At 39.7% G+C, this 23,876-nt stretch overlaps 1 protein-coding gene across 1 annotated transcript in view; it reads left to right on the top strand.

Moving 5' to 3' along the window:
* Positions 1-22,371, top strand: part of acbd3 (acyl-Coenzyme A binding domain containing 3) — a 62,626-nt gene extending 40,255 nt beyond the window's left edge. Inside the window, exons 7-8 of the mRNA XM_028797292.2 lie at positions 2,432-2,716; positions 19,334-22,371. Coding sequence (XP_028653125.1) covers positions 2,432-2,716; positions 19,334-19,548 — 500 coding nt within the window. The 3' untranslated portion in view covers positions 19,549-22,371. The remainder of the gene's footprint in view (positions 1-2,431; positions 2,717-19,333) is intronic.
* The last annotated feature ends 1,505 nt before the right edge of the window (positions 22,372-23,876 follow it).

Below are 23,876 nucleotides of genomic sequence, written 5' to 3' on the forward strand. Positions count from 1 at the left end.
AAAATGAGCCGCATACCATTAACTGTCAGTGTCTTTTACAAATCAGCTTTACGAAGATGAATTATCAATAATTGTAGTCCATTTAATAAACACTATACTAAATATCCTTTGCCCACTTAATTAAATTATTGAGTAATCTAAGCTGAGCAGTGGTACCATGGAGCACTTAAACAACTTCATAAACATTAATTTAGCAGCGGGCAATATAACAGTTAATCCAGTGAACCAGATGAAGAAAGTTCTGCTGTTTTGCTGGTATGTTAAAAAATAATGTTAAACTGATAGACAGATTAAAATATAAAGCACAAAACTTTAATGCAAGAAGTCGGAAGTGATTTTCTGCCAGTGTATTTGTGTCTTAAAGGTATCTTTGTGTGTGGACTTGTGAATTATGTTCATCGTGAATTGAAATGTGATTTTTAAGAATATTACCCAGAGTGCTCTGAGATTCAACCAGATTGGTGAATTAATTCAATCAGGAAGGTAAGGCAGGATACATCTTGTACTGTGCTTGCTTGGGAGCGGCGAGGGGAAAAAAAATCTGTACTTTTTAGTTCACAATTCTATTTGTATAGCAGAGCATTAACATGTGTTTCGATGGATAAAAAATGTGCATTGTGCACAGTTCAACTGGGGTTGTATTCGGTTTTGATTTTTTTGATGTTTGTTTTACAATTCCAGAATGTTCAGCTGTTAAATAAAATAGTTTTGTTTCATATCTGTGATATTTGTTTTTGCAACAAAGTAAAATAGCTGAATGAACATCCTCCAAGAGTAGTGATTCCATAATTTTTACCAGAGGTGATATGGGTTTTTGGCCATATTGACCACTTGTAATAGCTATGCAAGCACATTTTTACCAGGTGATAATAAAGAGTAATGGAAAATGTTTACAGAAAAATGCAATGACATACAAGGGGGAAATGGTTATATTATTTTTCTGTACACAGGCCCTGTTTATAAAGAGCCTGTTTTCCCATTTTAATTGACTCTTCATTAAGTAACAAGAAAATATGAGCAAAAGATGCTATCTAAAGCATCCACAGAGAGAGATTGTGTGTGTGTGTGTGTGTGTGTGTGTGTGTGTGTGTCTGTCTGTGCGCATATTTGTGCTGCACACATTTCAGAGGAGGAATGGTTAGGTCAGGTTGGGGAGCATGCACTGGTACAGCACGTTGCTGCACCCACCACAGAACAAAACAGCTCTGGGTCCTGGTTGGCAACGGCAGACATGCGGTCCAGTCCCACACTCCGGAAATGACCCTCTATTTGCTGCAGCCATGTGTTATGTGGGTGTCCCCTTGGCCTGGTCCAGCCACTCAGATCCTCAACAGTGCAAGCCGGATCACCCTAAGGGAATCGTGCCACATGGCCATAGTGCTGTACCTGATGCTTCCTCACAATGCAGGTAATGTGCCTAATTCGGGACTCCATGAGCAACCGCTCGTTCAACACAAAGTCAAACCAGTGGTACCCAAGGATTCTCCGAAGAGACACAGTTCCAAAGGAATCAAGTCTTTGTCTCAGGTCACTGCATAGCCTCTATATCTAGCAACCATATAGGAAGACAGGAAGCACCAGGACTCTAAAGACTTGAACCTTCGTCCTTTTGCATAGATATTGGGAGCGCCACACACCGTTGGCACTCCATAAGAAAATTTTAGGTGGCTTTGACTGCGACACCATGAGCATATTAGGAATATCGGCAATGCTCAGATTAAGGATGGGCTTTAATTTAAAAAAAACATCCATGTGAAGCTAATTCCATAGTGACCATTGGACTACTATTAATCACCTAGCACTGGAGTACAAAATTGGTGCCAAAAGAGCCATGCCAAAATACAGTCTTGCCCAACTATGTCACAGATGTGATATGGCAATTGATCCCATAAAGCTCTACTCATTTTAGGAGAGTGTTTAAACAAAAAAAAAAAAAACAAAGTTCAGATGGGGTTACAAATGCAAACACTATAAAGGAGTGGGGGAAAAAAAATTTCCTGGTTTAATAAATCATACTTTTTGCTAGTTCACACTGAGGCAATGCACAGTTGTGGTGATGGAGGTGCAGTAACATTGGATGAGTTTTCCTTGAGATGTATTGGTTTCCGTGACACTAGTATCATTTCACTGTCTCATGATATCTCATGATGGCTGCTGAAAGCAAGTGCTTTTATTTTTGGTAGCACCCATCTTGTTTTATTCAAGTTTACCTAATGAGGATTCTAATTGACTAGTACATAAGACTGAAGAATTAGACATGTACCAATTGAGGTCTATATATTGAGGGCAGCAAAAGGTCTGTAGTGCTGTATGCTATTAGCTTGTACAAGTCTACTCTTCATCTTCTGTAAGACTGTCACAAAATTAAAATTCTTAAACTGATACTACAGCTCATTCCATAAAGTGAACTTATTCATTTTCTTCCTTACAGATGCCTCTCCTGTGATTGCAGCTCCTTCAATGTGGACAAGGCCCCAGATTAAAGACTTCAAGGAGAAAATCAGACAGGATGCAGACTCTGTAATCACAGTTGGACGAGGAGAAGTTGTAACAGTCAGAGTCCCAACACATGAGGAGGGATCTTACCTATTTTGGGAATTTGCCACTGATCATTATGACATTGGTTTTGGAGTATACTTTGAATGGACTGATTCTCCAAACACATCTGTCAGTGTTCATGTCAGCGAGTCCAGTGATGATGAGGAAGATGATGAAGGTAAAAAATCTGGTAACACTGCATTTTGTGAAACCTATTTTTATTGTTTGTGACTAATGCTATATTTACTTTATTAAGCTTTTTAGTTTTAAACTTAAGTGTTCAGCCATCTAGCTGTTTCTAACTAATTCTGTGTGGTAAAACATTTTTGATACTTCACATGACTAATTCTACTTAAAGTAAGTGCAGCAATAATATTGTATTGAATTGGAAAACCTGGAGACTAAGGCAGGACAGATTAAAATGGTGGCTGGACAAAAACAGCAAGAGAGGTGGACAGGACTGGTGCCTTTTTCATAAGAGTTCAGTTTGTTGGAAACCGCTTCATAAGTGATGTTGCAGTGTGACCTCAGATTGTCAGGGAACAAGTGCGGCTGTTTATTTGTTGAGGTTATGATGGGTGTTTATTGCTGATACAGGAGGTGTAACCTTACATATTGAGAATTACTGTAAACTTAGTTGGAGAAAGCCCTGCCACCATCCATTTCTGCCCTCACTAGGAACTCTTCGTTATTAAAGGGAGCAGTTATGCATTCTGTGTGAAGTGATGAATGGAAGTGAATAATGAGTAATTAGGGCAGAAATCTGGAAAGGACTGAGATGAGAATGTTTCTGTACAAATTTAAAATGATTGATTGCAAAGGAACAGGCTGAAGTGGTATAGCCATTGGAGGCAAAATGCAGAATCGCGGATAGATTTGTACTATGATGAAGTTTAGGGGATGAGACATCAGGAATGGGAGCAGTGGATGAAAACATGAGGACAACAAGAATTACTTTCATGGATGTCTGAAAACTGAGTAAAAGAGTTGGATTTGGTGAGGCAGCTGGCTGACTAAGGTAAATTTAAATAATGGGCACTAAAAGGGTTGGTAAGTGAAGCAGAGGCAATTAGTGTGCCATGTTTGGGCACTGAGTAACATGAGAGAACGCATAATGCAGATTGCCTGCTTCTCCAAACAGTCGATAATGTGGCTATATTTGAATTTACGGTGTGCTCACTAATGTTTGGGACAAAGATGTATTTTTCCATGACAGGTTAGGTGAATTGGTGTTGCTAAATTGGTCCTAGAGTATATTTGGTGTGTGTGTGTGTTTTGTATGTGTGTTTGCCCTGCAATGGTTTGGCGTCTTGTCCAGGGTTTGTTCCTGCCTTGCACCCTATGCCAGCTGGGATAGTCTCCAGCCCTCCAACATGACCCTGTCCTGGATTAAGCAGATTAAAAAAATGATGTTTATGAAACAGTTAGAGAAATTAGAACATCTGAGCCTATGTCTGGGGCCATTCACCATATTATTCTTGTTAGACTGAACTTTAAATGTTTTTGAGAAGTTCTATAGATTTTATACTCACAGAAGTGCTCAGTATTGGAACCAACATAAAGCACCATATCATCTCAGTAAAGAAGTTTTTGAAATCTATTTTTGTTTTAATTTCCCATATTTTTGATTGTCCTGTAAAAGCTGAAGGCTTCAGTTGCAATGGTAAACAAAATGTATGGGTCAAGTATGCTGCTTCAGGTGCCATGTTATAAAACGATGATAACAACAACATTGATTTATATAGCACATTTTCATACACAACAATATAGCTCAAAGTGCTTTACATGATGAAAAAAGACAATAAATAAGAATTAAAATTAGGGAACACTAACATAGGATAAAAGTAAGGTCCGATGTCCAAGGAGGACATAAAAAACAAACAAAAAAAAAAAAAAAAACTCCAGACGGCTGGAGATGGAAAAAAAAAAAATCTGCAGGGGTTCCAGGCCACGAGACCACCCAGCCCCCTCTAGGCATTCTGCCATTCTATAAATGACCTCACAGTCAGTCCTTGTTGTATTCAGGGCTCTCATGGAAGGACTTGATGATGACGGTCATGTGGACTTCTGGTCTTTAATCCATCAATGGAGGGACATCATGGTGCTTTGATTAGGTGGTGATGGCACAGGTCGCCATCACAGAAAACCAGAAAAAAAACCAGAAGAGAAAGTAGGGGTTAGTACGGATTTTGGAGCCACCATGAATAATAATAATTAATTGAATATACAGAGCATCAGGATTAAACTAAGGTGAAGCTATGAGAAAGCCATGTTAAAGTCATGTGTTTTCAACATTGTTTTAAAGTGCTCCACTGTATTAGCCTGGCGAATTCCTATTGGCAAGCTATTCCAGATTTTAGGTACATAACAGCAGAAGGCCGCCTCACCACTTCTTTTAAGTTTCATCCATCCATCCATCCATTTTCCAACCCGCTGAATCCAAACACAGGGTCACGGGGGTCTCCTGGAGCCAATCCCAGCCAACACAGGGCACAAGGCAGGAAATAATCCCGGGTAGGGTGCCAACCCACCGCAGGACACACACAAACACACCCACACACCAAGCACACACTAGGGCCAATTTAGAATCGCCAATCCACCTAACCAGCATGTCTTTGGACTGTGGGAGGAAACCGGAGCGCCCGGAGGAAACCCACGCAGACACGGGGAGAACATGCAAACTCCACGCAGGGTGGACCCGGGAAGCGAACCCAGGTCTCCTAACTGCGAGGCAGCAGCGCTACCACTGCGCCACCTAGCTCTTGGAATTCTAAGTAAACACTCATTTGAAGATCTAAGGTTACGAGTATAAGGTGTAAGACATTGCGAAATATAAGATGGAGCGAGATTATGTAAGGCAGTGTAAACCATAAGCAGTATTTTAAAGTCAATTCTAAATGGCACAGGTAACCAGTGTAGTGACATCAAAACTAGGGTGATGTGCTCGTATTTTCTTTTCCTAGTTAAGATTCTAGCAGCTGCATTCTGTACTAGTTGTAATCGATTGATGTCTTTTTTGGGTAGTCCTGAGAGGAGTACATTACAGTAATGTAGCCGACTGAAAACAAATGCGTGAACTAATTTCTCAGCATCTTGCAGTGTTATAAGAGGTCTAACTTTTGCTATATTTCTTAAGTGAAAAAATGCTGTCCTAGTAATCTGATTAATATGCGATTTAAAATTCAGGTCAGAGTCAATAGTTACCCTTAAATTCTTTACCTCCGTCTTGACTTTTAATCCTAATGCATCAAGTTTATTTCTAATAACCTCATTATATCCATTTTTGCCAATCACTAAAATTTCTGTTTTCTCCTTATTTAGTTTGAGAAAATTACTACTCAACCATTCGGAAACACAAGTGAGACATTGTGTCAGTGAATCAAGAGAGTCGGGGTCGTCAGGTGCTATTGATAAATACAGCTGTGTGTCATCAGCATAGCTGTAGTAGCTCACGTAATGCCCAGAGGTAATCTGACCTAATGGAAGCATGTAAATCGAAAAGAGCAGCAGACCCAGAGTAGACCCTTGTGGAACACCATATAGAATATTGTGGGTCTTTGAAGTATAATTACCACAACTAACAAAGAATGTTCTACTTGCCAGGTAGGATTCAAACCAATTTAAGACACTGCCAGAGAGGCCCAGCCATTGACTAAGGCGATTTCTAAGAATATTGTGATCAATGGTATCAAATGCAGCACTCAGATCTAAAGGGATGACAACAGATAAATGGCCTCTGTCTGCATTTACCCACAAGTCATTTACTACTTTAACGAGTGCAGTTTCTGTACTGTGATTTGTTCTGAAACCTGACTGAAACTTCTCAAGAATAGCATGTTTATTGAGGTGTCATTTAGCTGCATAATGACTACCTTCTCTAGGATTTTACTTAAGAAAGGGAGGTTAGAAATAGGTCTAAAAGTTTCAAAAGCACAGAAGCCCAGATTATTTTTCTTGAGCAGGGGTTTAACTACAGCAGTCTTAAGACAGTCTGGGAAGACCCCTGTATTCTAATGAAGAGTTTACTATGTCAAGAATACAATCGATTAGCACACCAGATACTACTTTGAAAAAACTTGTTGGTATTGGGTCAAGGACACGGGTGGAGGGTCTCAGTTGAGAAATTATTTTATATAAATCAGGTAAATCTATCCTGGTGAAAGAATTTCATTTGTTTATAATGGAGTACCAGGGTTTAAGAGAATCAGTATTGGGGAGATGTACTATATTATTTCTAATATAATTAATTTTTTGATAAAAAGTCTCATAAGTTTCACTGGAAGTATTTTGGAGGCATTCCATTGAGTGACCTGGGTTTAGCAGACGATCAATTGTAGAATATAAGACTCTGGGATTACTAGAATTGTTATTTATAATTCTAGGGAAATAACACCGCCTCTCAAGACGGACAATGTTGTTGTATTCTGTTATTTTAACCTTCAATATCTCATAGTGGATAATCAGTTTAGTTTTTCTCCATTTACGCTCAGCTCTCTGGCATGTTCTCTTTAGATCTCTTTAGATTTGGGTCTTCCATGGTATAAACAGTGCTAGAAGATTTTTTAACTATCTTTTCAGGTGCGACTGTCAGCAGCAGCTCTCACCTTAGTATTAAAATTTTCCACCTTACTATTTACATTATTCTCACTATTGTAGTAAGCACTACAAATGGACTGGTTGCTTAGAATGTTTGTAAATTTTGAAGCTGCTGATGAATCAGAGAAGCATTTTTTAACATGCTTCTCGTGAATATTTTCTATCATTATTTTTATATTAAATAGTAAGAGAAAATGGTCGGATAGACCAATATCAATGATCTGGTTCACATCAACTTTTAGTCCTTTAGTAATTACTAAGTAACATATGACCTGCTTTGTGTGTAGGCTGACTAACGTGCTGTCTCAAATGAAGAGTCCAGAAGGTTCATGAATTCTTTTACTTTCGGGTCACACTGATTATCAATATGAAAGTTAAAGTCACCGACTATACGAACATGTCATAGTTCGTAATTACGATTGACACCAAGTCTGAGAATTCCTCAAAGAAAGACGCATTGTATTTAGAAGGTCTATACATGGATACTAGAAACTGACAAACTCCATGAATAACAACGGCAGGATACTCAAAGGACTTGAATCTACCAAAGCTGACATCTTTAATAATAATAATAATAATACATTTTATTTATATAGCGCCTTTCCCATGCTCAAGGCACTTTACACTTTAACCAACTCGAGTATATGTTTGCTAAACCACCACCTTTCTTACCTTGGTGATCCGCATGAGCAAAGCTGTAATTCGAAGGCGCAGATTTGATTAAAATAGCTGCACCGTCTGAGCTAAGCCACGTTTCACTTGGTGCAATAAAATCAATTTTCCTATCACTAATAAGATTGTTGATGGAAAATGTCTTGTTGGTTAATGCTCAAACATTTAATAAAGCCATATTTAATGTTTTGGAAGAGTCAGAACTTAATTGTATGTGCGTTATGGGTATTCGCGATAGAAATTTAGTTTTTTTTTTATTAGCTCCACTCTGTGCGTGTTTTTTATTTAATCTATAATCTGTTTTTATAGTTTTAATACGTTGTTCATCTAGAGGTGTAATTGTAATTAAGTTATTCGTATTTATGCTGCACAGTTTTATTTTTTTTTTTTTTTACATGCATTGAGGTTAGTTATTAGAGTATTAATGCAGTTTACTTTGGAGGAATATTTTGTTACCAAATTCACGTCCTAGCAGAGCGTTATGGAAAGGGTTAAGAGTAAAAATAGAGTCAAGAGAGACTAATTACCTTAGCAATGTTTTCTGAGAGGACCCAGGTGCAGAATCTATTTGGATGCAGATCATCCCACGTGAAGAAATGCGGCCTCTCCCAGAAGAGGTCCCAGTTTTCTATGGACCCGATGTTTTGACTTTCGCAGAAGACCTTCAGCTAGATGTTTAACGCCAGCAGACAACTGTAATACTCGTTTGATCTTCGAACGAGAGGGGACTGAAATGAAAATTCTTGCAGCCAGGGTCCACCCCTTTGTGGCTTTAATTAGTGCTGAGAAGTCCGCCTTGAGAATCTCCAATTATCGGTATGTCATGTCGTTTACCCCAGCATGTATCACAATGAATCCCACTGCCCTATTCTTGCGCCTCTCAAAGACTGTCGGCGCTCGTCTCATAGCATCTCTGACACGAGCACTGGGAAAACAAGAGACAAAAGATTTCTGATTAGGGCAAGAGATGTTTAGGTTTCGTACAATTGAATCTCCAATCACAAATACATCACCCGGGGTTGAAGGCAAACTGGGGGTGCAGAGGGGGTCGAACTGGTTCTGGGTGGAGATGCTTGCCTGTGCCAGTGGAGGTGTTCTAGCCTTAAACCCCCGCCTGCATAGCTGAAACAGGCCGAGTTCTTCGTTGACGTCGTTGCTCCAACAACAAGGCGCGGGGGTAAAGCTCATTTGGCCTTGAAAGTGAGCGGCACAGCATGGAGTTGATGTTACAGATCTGCGATTTGCTGTGACAATTTGAGGTGTCAGGGAGGATTTTTCCAGCAGACGAGCCTTCAAATCACTCAGGTGCCTCCGTCTGGACAGGAGTTTCTGGATCTGGCTGTTGACAGCCTGGAGTTCTTCGACGACATGGTTCACCTCACTGTTAGCCATTGTCCGCTTCCACTTCGTGCCCTATGAAAGAATGAGAGAGAGATAAAGTCAGAGTTTATATTTATGCAAACTGAAAATACTGTAGTACAAAAGCGTGTAAAACAGTAAATACGTTGCTCTATTCATTGCTGTCAAACTTTTTTTTCTGCATTTGCTGACAGTTACACCTTGTATGACTTTAATATACTTGTGTGTGTTTGTTTATCACATTAAACACAATTGGAGACTCTGTAGTAATTTCTTTAGGTAAGCTTTAGTTTGATCTTCTGAAATCAGACTGGGAATCAGTATCTGTATTCTATTTGATAGAACCATTGACAGCATCTTGAAATCAGTGTTTATCAGTGATATTAATATATAGCAGGGGTTTTAATATCTTTAATCTGAGGAGTCAAACAAGAAAATTGGTACAAAACCGGGCACCCAAGAAGAAGATTATCATAATGACAGCAGATCCATATAGACAAATTATAATGGCTATATATAATTTTAAAAAAAACAACAAACTATATGCTTTTGTTTCCTTTCAAACATTTCTCTCGCATAAATACAGTGGTACCTCGTACTTCAAACATAACTCGTTTCAGGAGGCCATTTGAACTCTGAATTGATCAAAGTCCGAATCAGATTTCCCCGTTAAAAATAATGGACAGTGAATTGATCCTTTCCCAGACCATAAACAGTACCCATTTTGATAAACTTAAACAGCAAATAAAATGTGTAAGTACTGAAGTGAAAATTGCATTTACTGTACCTTAGTGAGGAGTGGTGATGTCCCGTGTGGACACCATAGTTAATAGATAACCAAACACACCAAAAATAAAGTGAAAAAAGCACTGCAAACACACAAGCATAATGCAAGAGATGTTTATCACAGTAAGAGGTAGAGGAGACTTGGGTGCACAACAGATGACGTTTACGCTCACTGTGTAAGCTGCCTCTGTTGCTGCATTTTTTCACTGCACGCGCAGTTTGAACGTAGAAGCATTATTCTAATTTAGCGTTCGAAGTTGGAATTGTTTGAAGTATGAGGCACCACTGTATTACTAATGGATAATAATGGAAAGCAGTCATTTTGTTAATAAGAGTTTTAATACTTTGTTTAGTCTTTATACACATGAAAAATTATAAAGGAAGTTTTGAAAGGCAATATTAAAGTGTAATTAGGCTCAATGAGGAACCAAAGGAATTTGGAAGGATAGCTCTTTGAATATATTTTGTCAGTCTTGTTCCTTTTTATATTGTCTAGTCTGTACAATACACATTGTCAAACAATCTGTGTCTGTTTTTGAGGTATGTGCAATATTTGTATATATAGTTGACGTGCTGATGTCGACTTTGCAAATGAGAAAGGCTGCCAAGAGTTGCTGATGGTTAATTAAAAAAAAAAAAAATACATTTTGCTCCTATAAACTTGGGTTTTTGTTGCTGCTAAGGAACCGTACGGGAATTTTTAAAACTTTTTCCCTTTAGATGGGTTTTTTTTTTTTTGCCCGCACAGAAGCAAAAGTAGCTGGGTGTTTGGAGGTGTGCTTGGAAAAGTTACTTGTACGTGTACTTGTTTTTGTTATCTGTATTTGAACTAGCATCGAGGAAGCAGAGTAGAAAGCAGCAGTGAATGATGCATCTGTAAGTAAATAACCGTGTTGTAGTCGTCTTCTTCTTTTGGCTGCTCCCGTTAGGCGTTGCCACAGCGGATAATCTTCTTCCATATCTTTCTGTCCTCTGCATCTTGTTCTGTTACACCCATCACCTGCATGTCCTCTCTCACCACATCCATAAACCTTCTCTTAGGCCTTCCACTTTAGCTGTTTCCTGGCAGCTCAATCCTTAGCATCCTTCTCCCAATATACTCAGCATCTCCCCTCTGCACATGTCCAAACCAATGCAATCTGATTTTGTCTTCCAACCGTCCAACTTGAGCTGACCCTCTAATGTACTCATTTCTAATCCTATCGATCCTCGTCACACCTAGTGCAAATCTTAGCATCTTTAACTCTGCCACCTCCAGCTCTGTCTGTTTTTCTGGTCAGTGCCACTATCTCCAACCCATATAACATATCTGGTCTCACTACCGTCCTGTAGACCTTCCCTTTCACTCTTGCTGATATCTGTCTGTCACAAATCACTCCTGACACTCTTCTCCACCCATTCCACCCTGCCTGCACTCTTTTTCACCTCTCTTCCACAATCCCCATTACTCTGTACTGTTGATCCCAAGTATTTAAACTCATCCATCTTCACCAATTCTACTCCCTGCATCCTCACCTCCTCTCTAGAGCATATCTCCACCTCTTCAGGGTCTCCTCAACCTGCTCCCTACTATCACTACAGATCACAATGTCATCAGCAAACGTCATAGTCCACGGGGACTCCTGTCTAATTTCGTCTGTCAACCTGTCCATCACCATTGCAAATAAGAAAGGGCTCAGAGCTGATCCCTGATGTAATCCCTCCTCCACCTTGAATGCATCCATCACTCCTACTGCAGACCTCACCATGGTCACACTTCCCTCGTACATATCCTGTACAACTCTTACGTACTTCTCTGCCACTACCGACTTCCTCATACAATACCACAGCTCCTCTCGAGGCACCCTGTCATATGCTTTCTCAAGGTCCACAAAGACGCAATGCAACTCCTTTTGGCCTTCTCTATATTCCATCAACACCCTCAGAGTAAACATCGCATCAGTGGTGCTCTTTCTTGGCATGAAACCATACTGCTGCTCACTAATCGTCAACTCATTTCTTAACCTAGCTTCCACTACTCTTTCCCATAACTTCATGCTGTGGCTCATCAATTTTATTCCCCTGTAGTTACTGCAGTCCTGCACATCCCCCTTATTCTTAAATTTCAGCACCAGTACACTTCTTCTCCACTTCTCAGGCATCCTCTAACTTTTCAAGATTCCATTAAACGATCTGGTTAAAAACTCCAGTGCCATCTCTCCTAAACAACTCCATGGTTCCACAGCAGTGGCGACTGCTCTAAGACTACAAGGGAAGCTCCGCTTCCTCTACTATGTCAGAAAATAAATACTCATATATGCACTGTCGTATTTATATTGGTTTTAATAAAAGTGCACTAGAACGCGTTCAACTTCATGACTAGCTCGTTCAGAATCAGGTATTTATTGTAGATTGTTTGACGCGATTTTCTAGTCCTACATTTCCGTGCGGCAGAGCGCGTTAAACCCTCCTGAAGCCCAGCTTCACTGGAGCTCTATGGGCAAGCACAGAGGAGCTTTTTTCACTGCAGAAAAGCTGGACGGTAATTGGATAAATGCACCAAAATCGTCACTTCCAGGGAAGCTCAGCTTCTCTGGGAGTGAATGGAGCAGTGGGCGGGCCAGGACGCTGGGCTGCTGCATGATGATTGGAGGAGCTGTTTAAAGGGCGGAACCCCATTTTTGATTGACAGCATGTCTTAAGTACACATTAGCACTACAGAGATTCGAGTTCAGTCCCATGCGGATTTGCAGGTGAAGTCGTACGACAAACTGCTGCACTCTGTATTGTTTGCTGGTGATATAAACCATTTTTGTTTGTACAAATCATTCTTTAAATAGTAAAAAAAAAAAAAACATATTGTAGCGTTCTTGACTTTCCTCCTTGTTTCAGCATTGTAAAGTTAGTTTGTTCATATAATTAAAGTAGCTCGTGGAAGGGGAAACTAGCCAGCTAGCAAGCTGTGCATAATGGCAGAGGCAGACGGTGCTAATATTGTTGACCTGCTTTTGGCAAAACCATTTAGTAGTCTTCCTTACGAGGAGAGACTCAGAATTAAACGGCAGGGCAGACCAACGCCCAAGATTGATCTGGTGCAAAAATCAGGAAAAATTAACAGGTCTTTTCAGCTCTCCTGGTATGACAAGGTGAACTGGCTGACTGGAAGTGCTGTGACAAAGAAAATGTACTGTTGGCCATGCCTCTTGACGAAACCTTCTCAGGGAATGGGATGTGTTTGGTCAAACGTGGGTTTTGGGGATCTGGGTAACTTTGACAGGCATGAAAAGTGCAAAGAACATGTGAGTTCATGTGCAAGGTTAAGTTGTCTGGGCAGGGTCAGGGTTGAACATGCAATCAATGGAGGTCTTCGCATTCAGATGGCAAAACATAATGAAACAGAAAAAAAAAACAGGGCCTTCCTAAATCGTCTAATTGATGTGACTTCCTTGCTTGGCCGTCAGGAGCTGGCATTCAGGGGGCATGATGAGAGTAGTGAATCAGCAAATAAGGGAAATTACAGGGAATTTACAGAAACATTAGCTAAATATGACTCTGTCTTGGCCACACAATTTCAGTCATCAGCTGTGTTTTCTGGTATGTCCCACTCAATCCAAAATGACTTGATCTCTGCTCTCGCAGCCACTGTTTCTGATCATATAAAAGGTGAAATTCAGACTGCTCCTTTTTTTGCATGGCAGGTGGATGAAGCAACTGACATATCTTGCCATGCCCAACTGTCTGTCATTGTTAGATATGTGGATAGTGCAGGTAAAATTCAAGAGTGCTTCATTGGATTTTTGGATGTGTCAGGGGGTCGAGATGCTCAGTCTGTGTTTGAAGTTTTAAACGAGAACATGCAGGGCTACAGTTTTAGAGAAAAACTTGTGGCACAAACCTACGATGGGGCTGCTGTCTTTGCTTCATCTCTCAATGGCCTACAGGCCAAAGTTAAAGTAATAGTCCCTAGTGCAGTGTTTGTGCATTGCTATGCACACAGACTGAACCTGGTGTAGTCCCAGGGTGCTAAATGCTTGCTGGAGTCAAGAATATTTTTTGCATCTCTCTCTGGGTTCACCACATTTTTTTCAAAGTCCACAAAAAGGATGTCTTTTCTTGAGTCTGCAGGGTCTTCAAGATTGCCCAGAAACGCTCCTACTCGATGGAATTTCACATCACGGATAGTGAGCACTGTGGCAAACAATTATGATGGCCTCCTGCAGACTTTTGACAAGATTACCCAGGATGAGAGCATGGATGATGACACATTAGATGCTGCCAAAGGCTTCATAATGAAACTGGAGGATTTTGAGTTTGTGTTCATGTTGTACACATATGAACAAATGTTCTCTGAGACAGATGTTGTCTTTGATATTGTCCAGCAAAGGGCTATGGATGTTCTTTACTGCAAAAAAAGAATTGGGTCTCTCCTTGCTTTTGTCAAGGAGAAGAGGTCAGAGGAGGCTTATCAAGCAGTTTTTGCAAAAGCAGCAAATCTCATATCAGACCCTTGAGATGAACCTATTAGAAAGCGCCGTCTGTCACAATTACAGGATCCCCAGGACCGCTACAGAAATTTGGACATGGCCATCCTAGACAATCTCATGGAGCAGATTTCTCAGCGTTTTTCAAATTTGGAAAGCATGAGCTTCTTAGAATTAGTCAATCCAGGGAAATTAGATGAAATGAGACAAGTGTTTCCAGAGGAGGCATTTGAAAGTGTGCTGAAAAGTTATGGCCATTTCTTTGACTCAGAATACTGAGATCTGAACTTCAAGTACTATATTCAGATCATGACTTACAGGGGAGCAGGGGTAAGCTGTGTGATTTCTTGGTGTTTTTTAAAGACATGGAGTTGGATAGTGCAATGCCTCAGCTATACAAGCTGTTGTCGTTAGTGGCAACAATTGGCGCTACATCAGCAGGTGTAGAGAGGAGCTTCTCCTGTTTAAAACAGGTCAAGTCATACGCCCGCAACACGATGGGCCAAGATCGTTTGAGCAACCTTGCTCTCCTGGTCACTGAGAGGAATCTGTTTGTTTAAGTCCCTGGAAAAGACGGCCAATTGGTACGACAGGGTCACAGACCATTTTCTGCAAAAGGAACGGAGGGCAGAATTTATGTACAAATAACATAATGAATTTTATGATGAAGGCCTAATATGAGCTTCCCCTGTTTCAAAAGCTAGCAGCCGCCACTGTTCCATAGGTATGTCATCTGGACCAACAGCTTTTCCATTCTTCATCCTCTTCATAGCTGTCTTTACTTCCTCCTTGGTAATCCGTTGCACATCCTGATTCATTATCTCCACATCATCCAACCTTCTCTCTTTCTCCTTCTCTTCATTCATAAGCCTCTCAAAGTACTCTTCCATCTGCTCAACACACTTTCCTCCCTTGGGAGTATGTTTCCATCTTTATCCTTTATTACCCTAACCTGCTACACATCTTTTCCAGCTCGGTCCCTCTGTCTAGCCAATTGGTACAGGTCCTTTTCTCCTTCCTTAGTGTCCAACCTCACATACAATTCATCATATGCCTTTTCTTTAGCCTTCGCCACCTCTCTCTTCACCTTGCACCTTATCTCCTTGTACTCTTGTCTCCTTTCTGCATCTCTCTGACTATCCCACTTCTTCTTTGCCACCCTCTTCCTCTGTATACTCTCCTGTAGTTCCCCATTCCACCACCAGGTTTCTTTTTCCTCCTTCCTCTGTCCATATGTCACGCCAAGTACCCTTCTTGCTGTCACCCTTACTACATCTGCTGTAGTTTCCCAACTGTCACGTAACTCTTCACTACCACCCAGTGCCTGCTTCACCTTCTCCCTAAACTCAACCTTGCAGTCTTCCTTTTTCAACTTCCACCATTTGATCCTTGGCTCTGCCCTCACTTTCTTCCTCTTCTTGATCTCCAATGTCATCCTACAGACCACCATCCTATGCTGCTTAACTACACTTTCCCCTGTCACCACTTTGTAGTCTTTAATCTCCTTCAGATTGATTCTTCTGCATAGGATGTAATCAGCCTGTGTGCATCTTCCTCTACTCTTGTACGTCACCCTATGTTCCTCCCTCTTCTTAAAATACGTATTCACCACAGCCATGTCCATCCTTTTGGCAAAATACACTATCCTCTGACCTTCTTCATTCCTCTCCTTGACACCCTTGACAACATACCTACCCATCACCTCCTCGTCTCCTCTGTTCCTTTCACCATTTCACCTTCAATTGAAATCCGCTCCAATCACCACTTTCTGTCCCTTGGGTACACTATTCATCACTTCATCCAACTCACTCCAGAAATGTTCTTTCTCATCCATCGCACACCCAACTTGCGGTGCATATGCAATAACAACATTCATCATCACACCTCCAATTTCCAGCTTCATAATCATTACTCTGTCTGACACTCTTTTCATCTCCAAAACACTCTTGACATACTGTTTCTTCAAAATAACTCCTACCCCATTTATCCTCCCATTCACACCATGATAGAACATTTTGAATCCACCTCTGATCCACCTGGTCTTACTCTCCTTCCATTTAGTTTCTTGTACGCACAATATATCAACCTTCCTTTTCTCCATCGTACCGGCTAACTCTCTCCCCTTACCAGTCATACTGCCAACATTGAAAGTTCCTACCCTCAGTTCCAGTCTCTTTACCTTCCTCCTGCCTCCGGACACGTCCCCCCCCCCCCCCCTTCATCTTCTTCGGCCAACAGTATCCCAATTTCCACCAGCACCCTGTGGACTAACAGTACTGCTGGTGGTCGTTGTTCACCTGGGGCTCAACCAATCCGGTATGGAAATTTGTATTGTTGTCCGCATATTGATATTGATTTGGCAAAATTTTACACCAGATGCCTTTCCTGACGTAACCCTCCCCATTTATCCGGGATTGGGACCAGCAAGAAGAGAAACACTGGTTTGTGCATATTCTGTGGCTGGGTTATATAACCTAGTTGTTGTGATAAGTACTTTAATAAGTCACTGAAACAGATTCTTTAGTTTCTGGGGGGGTTGGGGGAGGGTAGATGGAAAGGCCATGGCTGACTTCAAAGTAACATAACAAAGGGGAAGGCTCAGCAGTGCGTAGCAGCATAAGAAAGTAACTATCAGCAGATATTCACGAACCAAGTTTTATGTATTTATTTTAGATTGGAACGTTCTTAGCGGTCTGGAGGTAAAGCAGTTAAGTGAGAAACAAAGCGTATGGGTTTATTGATACAAAGGAATACAAACAGTGCAAGTGGAGAGCTTTTATGTAGGGAATAAGAGGAGCACAAAGTTAGAAAAGCAGACAAAAAAGTGCAATTGACCTCATAGAAGAACAAACAGCAGGCAGTTTAGAGGGAGGACAGTATAGGAGCTTAAAGGGACAGAAGGTGTAAAATAGTGTAATCAATAGTTTTACCATTTAAGTTCAATATTTTAATTTTAATTTAAAAAAAAAAAAAAAAGTTGAGGCAGTTTTAGTAATCCTGAATCAAATTTAACAATGAAGCACAGTGCAATGCACGTCCTATTGGATGTTGGACGCTTTAGATGAAAGCATGGAGGAGCCAGTCGCCTATGAGGGCTACATCTGCAGGAAATGCCAGCTGATTCAGCACCTCGACCTCCGGGTCACTGAACTGGAGGAGGAGTTGGCTGGCCTGCATTGTAGAGAATTGGCAGACCTGGCCCAGGTGTCCTTTAGAGAAATAGTGTGCACCCCTAAGGTACCTCGGGAGGAGATTCCAGACCAGACAGGTAGAGATAGGTGGGTCACAATCACAAGGTGTAAGGTAAAGGGTGCACAGTGTTCAGGAGCATCAATCCCAGAATTAGAAGAGTCAAACCGTTATGTCCTTGTGGAGCTGGATGGTGTGTCTGATAATTCTGAGGTGGTAGGCAGGTATGACGAGCCCCAATGGGCCACCTGAAAACTAGGGGGATTGAAGCGCAGGTTTGCTCCTGAGGCAGAGTGTCTTGCACAGTGTGTTGTCCTCTGGGTGCTTCCCTGAATGGGTGGATAAGGTCTTGGCCAGAGTGGGGATGGATCTAAAGTTGTGGTGGGGCACAACTTTGATTGTAATGGTGCATGCCTTCACCCTTTTAAGTATAGCTAAAAGTTCCATGAAAAAGTGAAGTGTTTGGGCATCCTTACTATATCGTGCTAGGATATTGGGAAATATTTTTTTTTATAATTTTGCAAGTTGTGTCTCCTTTGGGGCCCCTTTGTATGTTTTTTTTTTTTCCCCACCCCCATCCCTCTGCGAAATCTGAATATGCCTACATAGTATAAGCATTTCCTAGCCACTATTCACACAGTTGTGTGCTGTTTCAGCTGTCTGTACAGAATATCCACACAAGTAACCTATCACTACACCCTTGCAAAACTCTCCATAAAAACATTATATTACAAATTTGTACTCTCCTATCATTACTAACAATATATAACAGACCAAAAAAAACAACATAATTTTTAGGTCTGAATATGCCTTTGAGACAACCAGTATTAGGCCTGACTGGGATGGTAAAAGTCAGCAGTAAGTGCAATCAAAGTCTATTACACAACAGTATTACTAAATTAATTTAAGGCAAATGGGGTGTATAAGGGCTAAAATAAATAATTAAAATAATTTGTTATAAACAAATTGCAACCCCAGGATTTGCAAGTGTCGTGTCTCTAAAAAGGATGTACTCTTTCTTTATGTACGTTTTCCGTATGTAAAAATCCATGTTAAAGAAGGGTTTAATTATTAATGGGTCAGTGTCACAGATTGACTGTTTGTACTTGACAAATATTTTAGATACCATTCATAAAACTGAAAAATGCAATCCCTGTATGATTATATATAAGATCTGATACACTACAAACTAATATACTGTAGAATGTTAGAAAAATGGCCAATAAATCATATGGGTGAAAAAGTGTTGTCAGGTAAGCCTTGAGTTGTGGCCATTTTGTTGTTTTCTTGCAGCGTGATAGGGTAACACCAATGACAAACGTGGCAGTGCTGACCAGGTTTTGGCTCTTCATGACTGCTTGATCACAATTTTTTCAGAAATAAAGTTAAAATTTGAACAGAAGGTGTGCTGCAATGTGAAATAATCTCTCGTCCAAAATAAATTTGAAGTATAAAAAGGTCCAGTTTTGAACCTGGTTGATGCAACTACACAGTCCTAGAAGGTTTAAGAAGATAAAAAATGACAACCTTATTGAAGTATTCAGAGATGGCATCAAGATTTACCTTGGCCACTGGTGGTGTGTTGATAGTCAAAAATCCTACAAATGTAGTGACCTTCTTAGAGTAAAGCTAATTAATGTTTTGTATAATTTAAAACATAACAGTGTAGTTTAATGTAGAAGTATTGTATTGAAACGTGTTACTGTGGTCTAATTTTTTTTTTTTCCCTTTAGGAGAAAATCCAAGTGAAGAAGAAAAAGCCAAAAAGAATGTAAACAAGCCTCAGGTGGATGAGATTGTACCAGTATACAGACGAGACTGCCATGAAGAAGTTTATGCAGGCAGCCACCAGTACCCAGGAAGAGGAGTGTATCTTCTTAAATTTGACAATTCATATTCCTTATGGAGATCAAAAACAGTTTACTACAGAGTTTATTATACTAGATAAGACAGCATTAAAGACAATGGGGTGTGCAGGATGGAGCATGGATTTGTTTAAAAAAGGTAGTCGATTCAGTCAATTTAGATCCTTGTTATCCATGCCCGATGCATGTGGACATTATTGGCCATTGTTGGTTCTGTGAAACAATAATAAAAAAAGCTATTTCCAAAAGAAATATCCGCGTTATCAACCTGTTTTGGAGTATCACTGTTTCACTGGAGAAAATTGTTTTTCTGACTTGTTCAGATACAGACATCCTGTAGTTTACAGAAGTGACTAGCAGATTGCCATTGGTGTTCAGAAAGATCTTTGCTTCTTATACACACAGCATTGTGATAATTACTTTTTCTGATGATTTACATTATTTCAATACATGACTAATTGTTTCTTTTCTAATTGCACATTACCTGCATATTAAATGTAGAGGAGGGAGAAATATATCTGACATTCTGAGATCTTACATTTATCTTACATAGTTTTGAGCTGCTATAACTAAAGGAAAAAAAAAGTGTTTGCACCATAACAGAAACAACTAATTTATATAAACATATATTATCTGTCTTTTTGATGACTCTATATACATCTACATCTCATTCATACAAGTCTCCGTTTTAGAGTAAATATGGTTTAGATTAATTTTTGATAAAATATCCTTATGTGAAAATTCTGCAAACCCCAGATTTTTACTAAAATCTCATAACATGTATTTTTGTGTTACAAAATAAAATACTTGCTGGAGCAGCATGTACTACATGAAGAAATGTAATGAGGCAACGTGGCTTCCCTTAAATCAGTCGAATCCGAGGGTGATTGTGGTTCCACTCTGCTGTCCCAAATGAGGTCAATAGAGTAATTAAATAAATTAATAAGTTTCAAATATATTTAAAAAAAACAAAAGCCTACAATAAAATTTATTAAGGAGTAAATGGTATCAGTCCATGTTTCGGTTGCCTTGTCTACTTGTTTAAATATTATTAAAATCATTTGAATAAGCTCTTCATTCTGATTAAGATGCCAAACCTGTCAAACTGTTCTCATTAATGATGTATAAACAGTTATTTCAGATATTGAATCTTGAACTGGGCCCCATCTTGAAGCGTTGCATGGACATGGGTGTCATGCTCCAGTACCCAAGGTAAATGCACCAAGTATGTCTCGGACTGGAGGACCTTGTTAATCTTCCTGCTGTTTTAAATGTTTATTTTGTTTACCTGAAAAATACCATTGGGCCAATTTGTGTTGGTAGAATAGATATGGAATAAAAAAGCGTTCAAGTGTTTTTACAAATTTGTTCCCAAAAATATTTGATTTGTAGACTGATGTAGAATGTAACGACAAAGCGATTCTAACACTGCTACTACTTTTACTTTCTGAGTCCACGCTGGTTATTTTGATGCTCACTTTTTTTTTTTTTTTTGTGTTTTTTGTTTTTCTCCCCCTTCAAAATCAGTCTTCCACCCTAACGTTGAGGTATGTATGGGTTTAGCTGCTAAAAGCTAAAAACCTTGTCATGATTAATAAATTCCTGCTTACAGTACCCTGCATAATGTAGAATTTCAAATGTAATATTTTCTAAGTAAGCAACTAAGCAAAATATGGGGAACCGTTTAAAGAGAGATTGGAACATGGAGAATGGGCTCCTGTTAATCGCAGTGGACTTTCATTTATAAGGTGGTTGTGTATTTTTGTCACTTAGTTCCATGTACTGCACACTCCTAAGTGTGATGATATGTGTGTTTTGCTATGTATTAATAGGAGACTAATTATATAACAACAGATTAAGGGAGTGGGGCTCACCTTTGCTGTCCATTGCAGATCTCACTGCCAAAAAACAAAATACTCTTATCTTTGTGTGCACGAATATGTGTGTGTTTGCCCTGGAAATGAAATGTTAATTATGCTTTTAAAAATTAGAAAATAGCATTTTCTACAACTTAACAGTTTCTAGTTGAATAGCATTTGCAGTTTAATCCCATGTGAAATTTATAAAAATGCACCTAAACAAGGTCTCAAAGCACTATCTCTGCAGCTATTGTCACCTTCATTTTAGCCTGTGAGCGACGGGGGCGTCCCTTTCACAAATGTTTTTTGCTCATATGCTTTTTGCGGTTTGACTCTTTCTTTGTTTAGCATAACAGCCGCCATTCTTGACGTTAGCCTGTCATATTCATACTGTAGTGCTTTTATGTTCTTTGATTATCTGGATTGTATATTTCCTTTTTGCTGTGAATTTTTTGCTTTACAATACAGTTTTATTTTTAATGTTCTAAAAAAAAAAAAAATAGCCTGAATCATTTAACATTATCACTGTTCTGCTTCAGATGCCAGTAAGTTCACTGTTTTAAGCTGATTGTTTTTCTTTATTGGCTGATATCTACTAGGAGATATTAATTTTGATTAAAAATGTTCCAAGACTGAACACACTCAAACTGCTTAAAGGGGAAGAAGCAGCCTGACATTTCTTTGTAGCTCCTTGTTCTTCTAACCATTAAACACTAGGCTTTGCATTAAGAATACATCCTCATCACTAGCCATGTTTAGTTAAATGTCGTTTCATATGTGTATATGATAACTTTATAGCTGAAATTGATTATGGAAAATACTTAAGTACACCCAAAAACATCAGTAGACACCTTATCCTTCAGGTGTTTTTGTATCGTTTTGCTTTAAACTGCAAAAGAAGGTAAGCTGGATGGTCATTTTTATTTAATTCAAGTGATAATGTTAAATGTTATTCCTTTGGGGAAGGGGTGTGGAATATGGTGATGTATGATAAAATGTATTTGGAGATCTTTATGTAAACTGTAAATTAAAATTCTGACATATGCAGTTATTGAAGGATGTGCTTTATTCTTTTATATACATTTTGTTTTCTTTATACTTTTGACAGCTAATCCAAGGCTGATGTTATCTTTGCTAAGTGTATTATTCTTCACTCTGTGGTTGTACTCCTGACTCGCTGAGCTGTTCTATACACAAAACTGCTGTTAACATAATACAAATACCGCATAAACACCAGTTGCAGACCACTTTTTACTGGTTTGGACCTTATGTAAAGCCATATTTTTATTAAGTTCTCATGCAAAAGATTTCCGTTTATACAGTGATGGTTCCATGCGTAGAGTAGTTGAGGTCCAATTTGGCTTATTCAGACTCGTCTTGTGTGAATGTGGCTGCACGTGTGATCAGCTTACTGTGTGAGCTGCAAGACAAGTATGTGGTACACACGCAAGCAGAGAAGATGAGCTGTGCGTGAACTTACCACCTCAGATCACATTCTTCTCTGACCGTTCAAGTACATGCACCCTGGAGGTTAGCTGAGACACCGTGGACTTTAAAGGTGCTGCCATGAACCAAAATGTGCTTTTGTTTCCTTGAATATTAGAACCAGACAAGTTCACTTACGCTTCAACTGCAAGCGTGGTACGTACATCCAAAGTTTGTTATCCTGGGAAGTCCCCTCTTTCTCTGTCCTTTGCACCTTTATTTTCATTCTGCATTTCCACAGCGAACAAAAAATAGTTTTACCCCAGGAGGCTCAGTAAAGATTTGGCTCTTTTAAAGCCAGTACTTGGCTCAGTCTGAACATTTTCCAGCCTCGGCCTGCGAATGCTCAGCTGCTTGCCCTTATTTCATGTCTTAAGCATGTAACTAAATTAAGGGAGATTTCATGTATGTTGTCTGTTTTGTAGGATAGGCAGCACTTAGAGAAATGTGCTCTCCACTGATATGGCCAAATTTGACATTTTTGTTTCTGGAAAATAGCAAATGGATCAATGTCTGTAGGCAATGGTGGAGGATCTCTGCCAGTTTGAGGCCGCATTTCCAGAAACAGAGTTGGTGATTTAAACAAAATGTATACCCCATCCTCACGGTTAAGAGCATGACAGTAACCCTAAACCACAGGTGTCGTACTCCGGTCCTCGAGGGCCGCAGTGGCTGCATGTTTTCATTCTAACCATCTTCATTAGTGAGCCTTTTTTACTGCTAATTAACTTCTTTTGCTTTAGTTTTAATTAACTTGACTCAGGCCCCATAATTGTCTCTTTTTCCTTAATTAGTAGCCAAACAATAATGAGACATCAAACAAGCCACCACATAACAGAAAAAACAGAAAAATCAACAGATTTGGAAATGTCTGCTGTGGCAGACTGAGAGCAGCAACAAGCCATTGAATTAAATAACGGGTTTAATTAACAGCAAGCATCAGCTTCTCATTAAGAGACTGGGTGGAGTGAAATTGGTTGGAGTTTGAAATCCCAGTTTAGCTGGTCATCTGTTGGCTCGTTTCACGTCTCATTTCTGTTTGGCTGTCATATAATGAAGAAACAAAT

This window comes from Erpetoichthys calabaricus, chromosome 3 (genome assembly GCF_900747795.2).
Source record: "Erpetoichthys calabaricus chromosome 3, fErpCal1.3, whole genome shotgun sequence".
Taxonomy (NCBI): domain Eukaryota; kingdom Metazoa; phylum Chordata; class Cladistia; order Polypteriformes; family Polypteridae; genus Erpetoichthys; species Erpetoichthys calabaricus.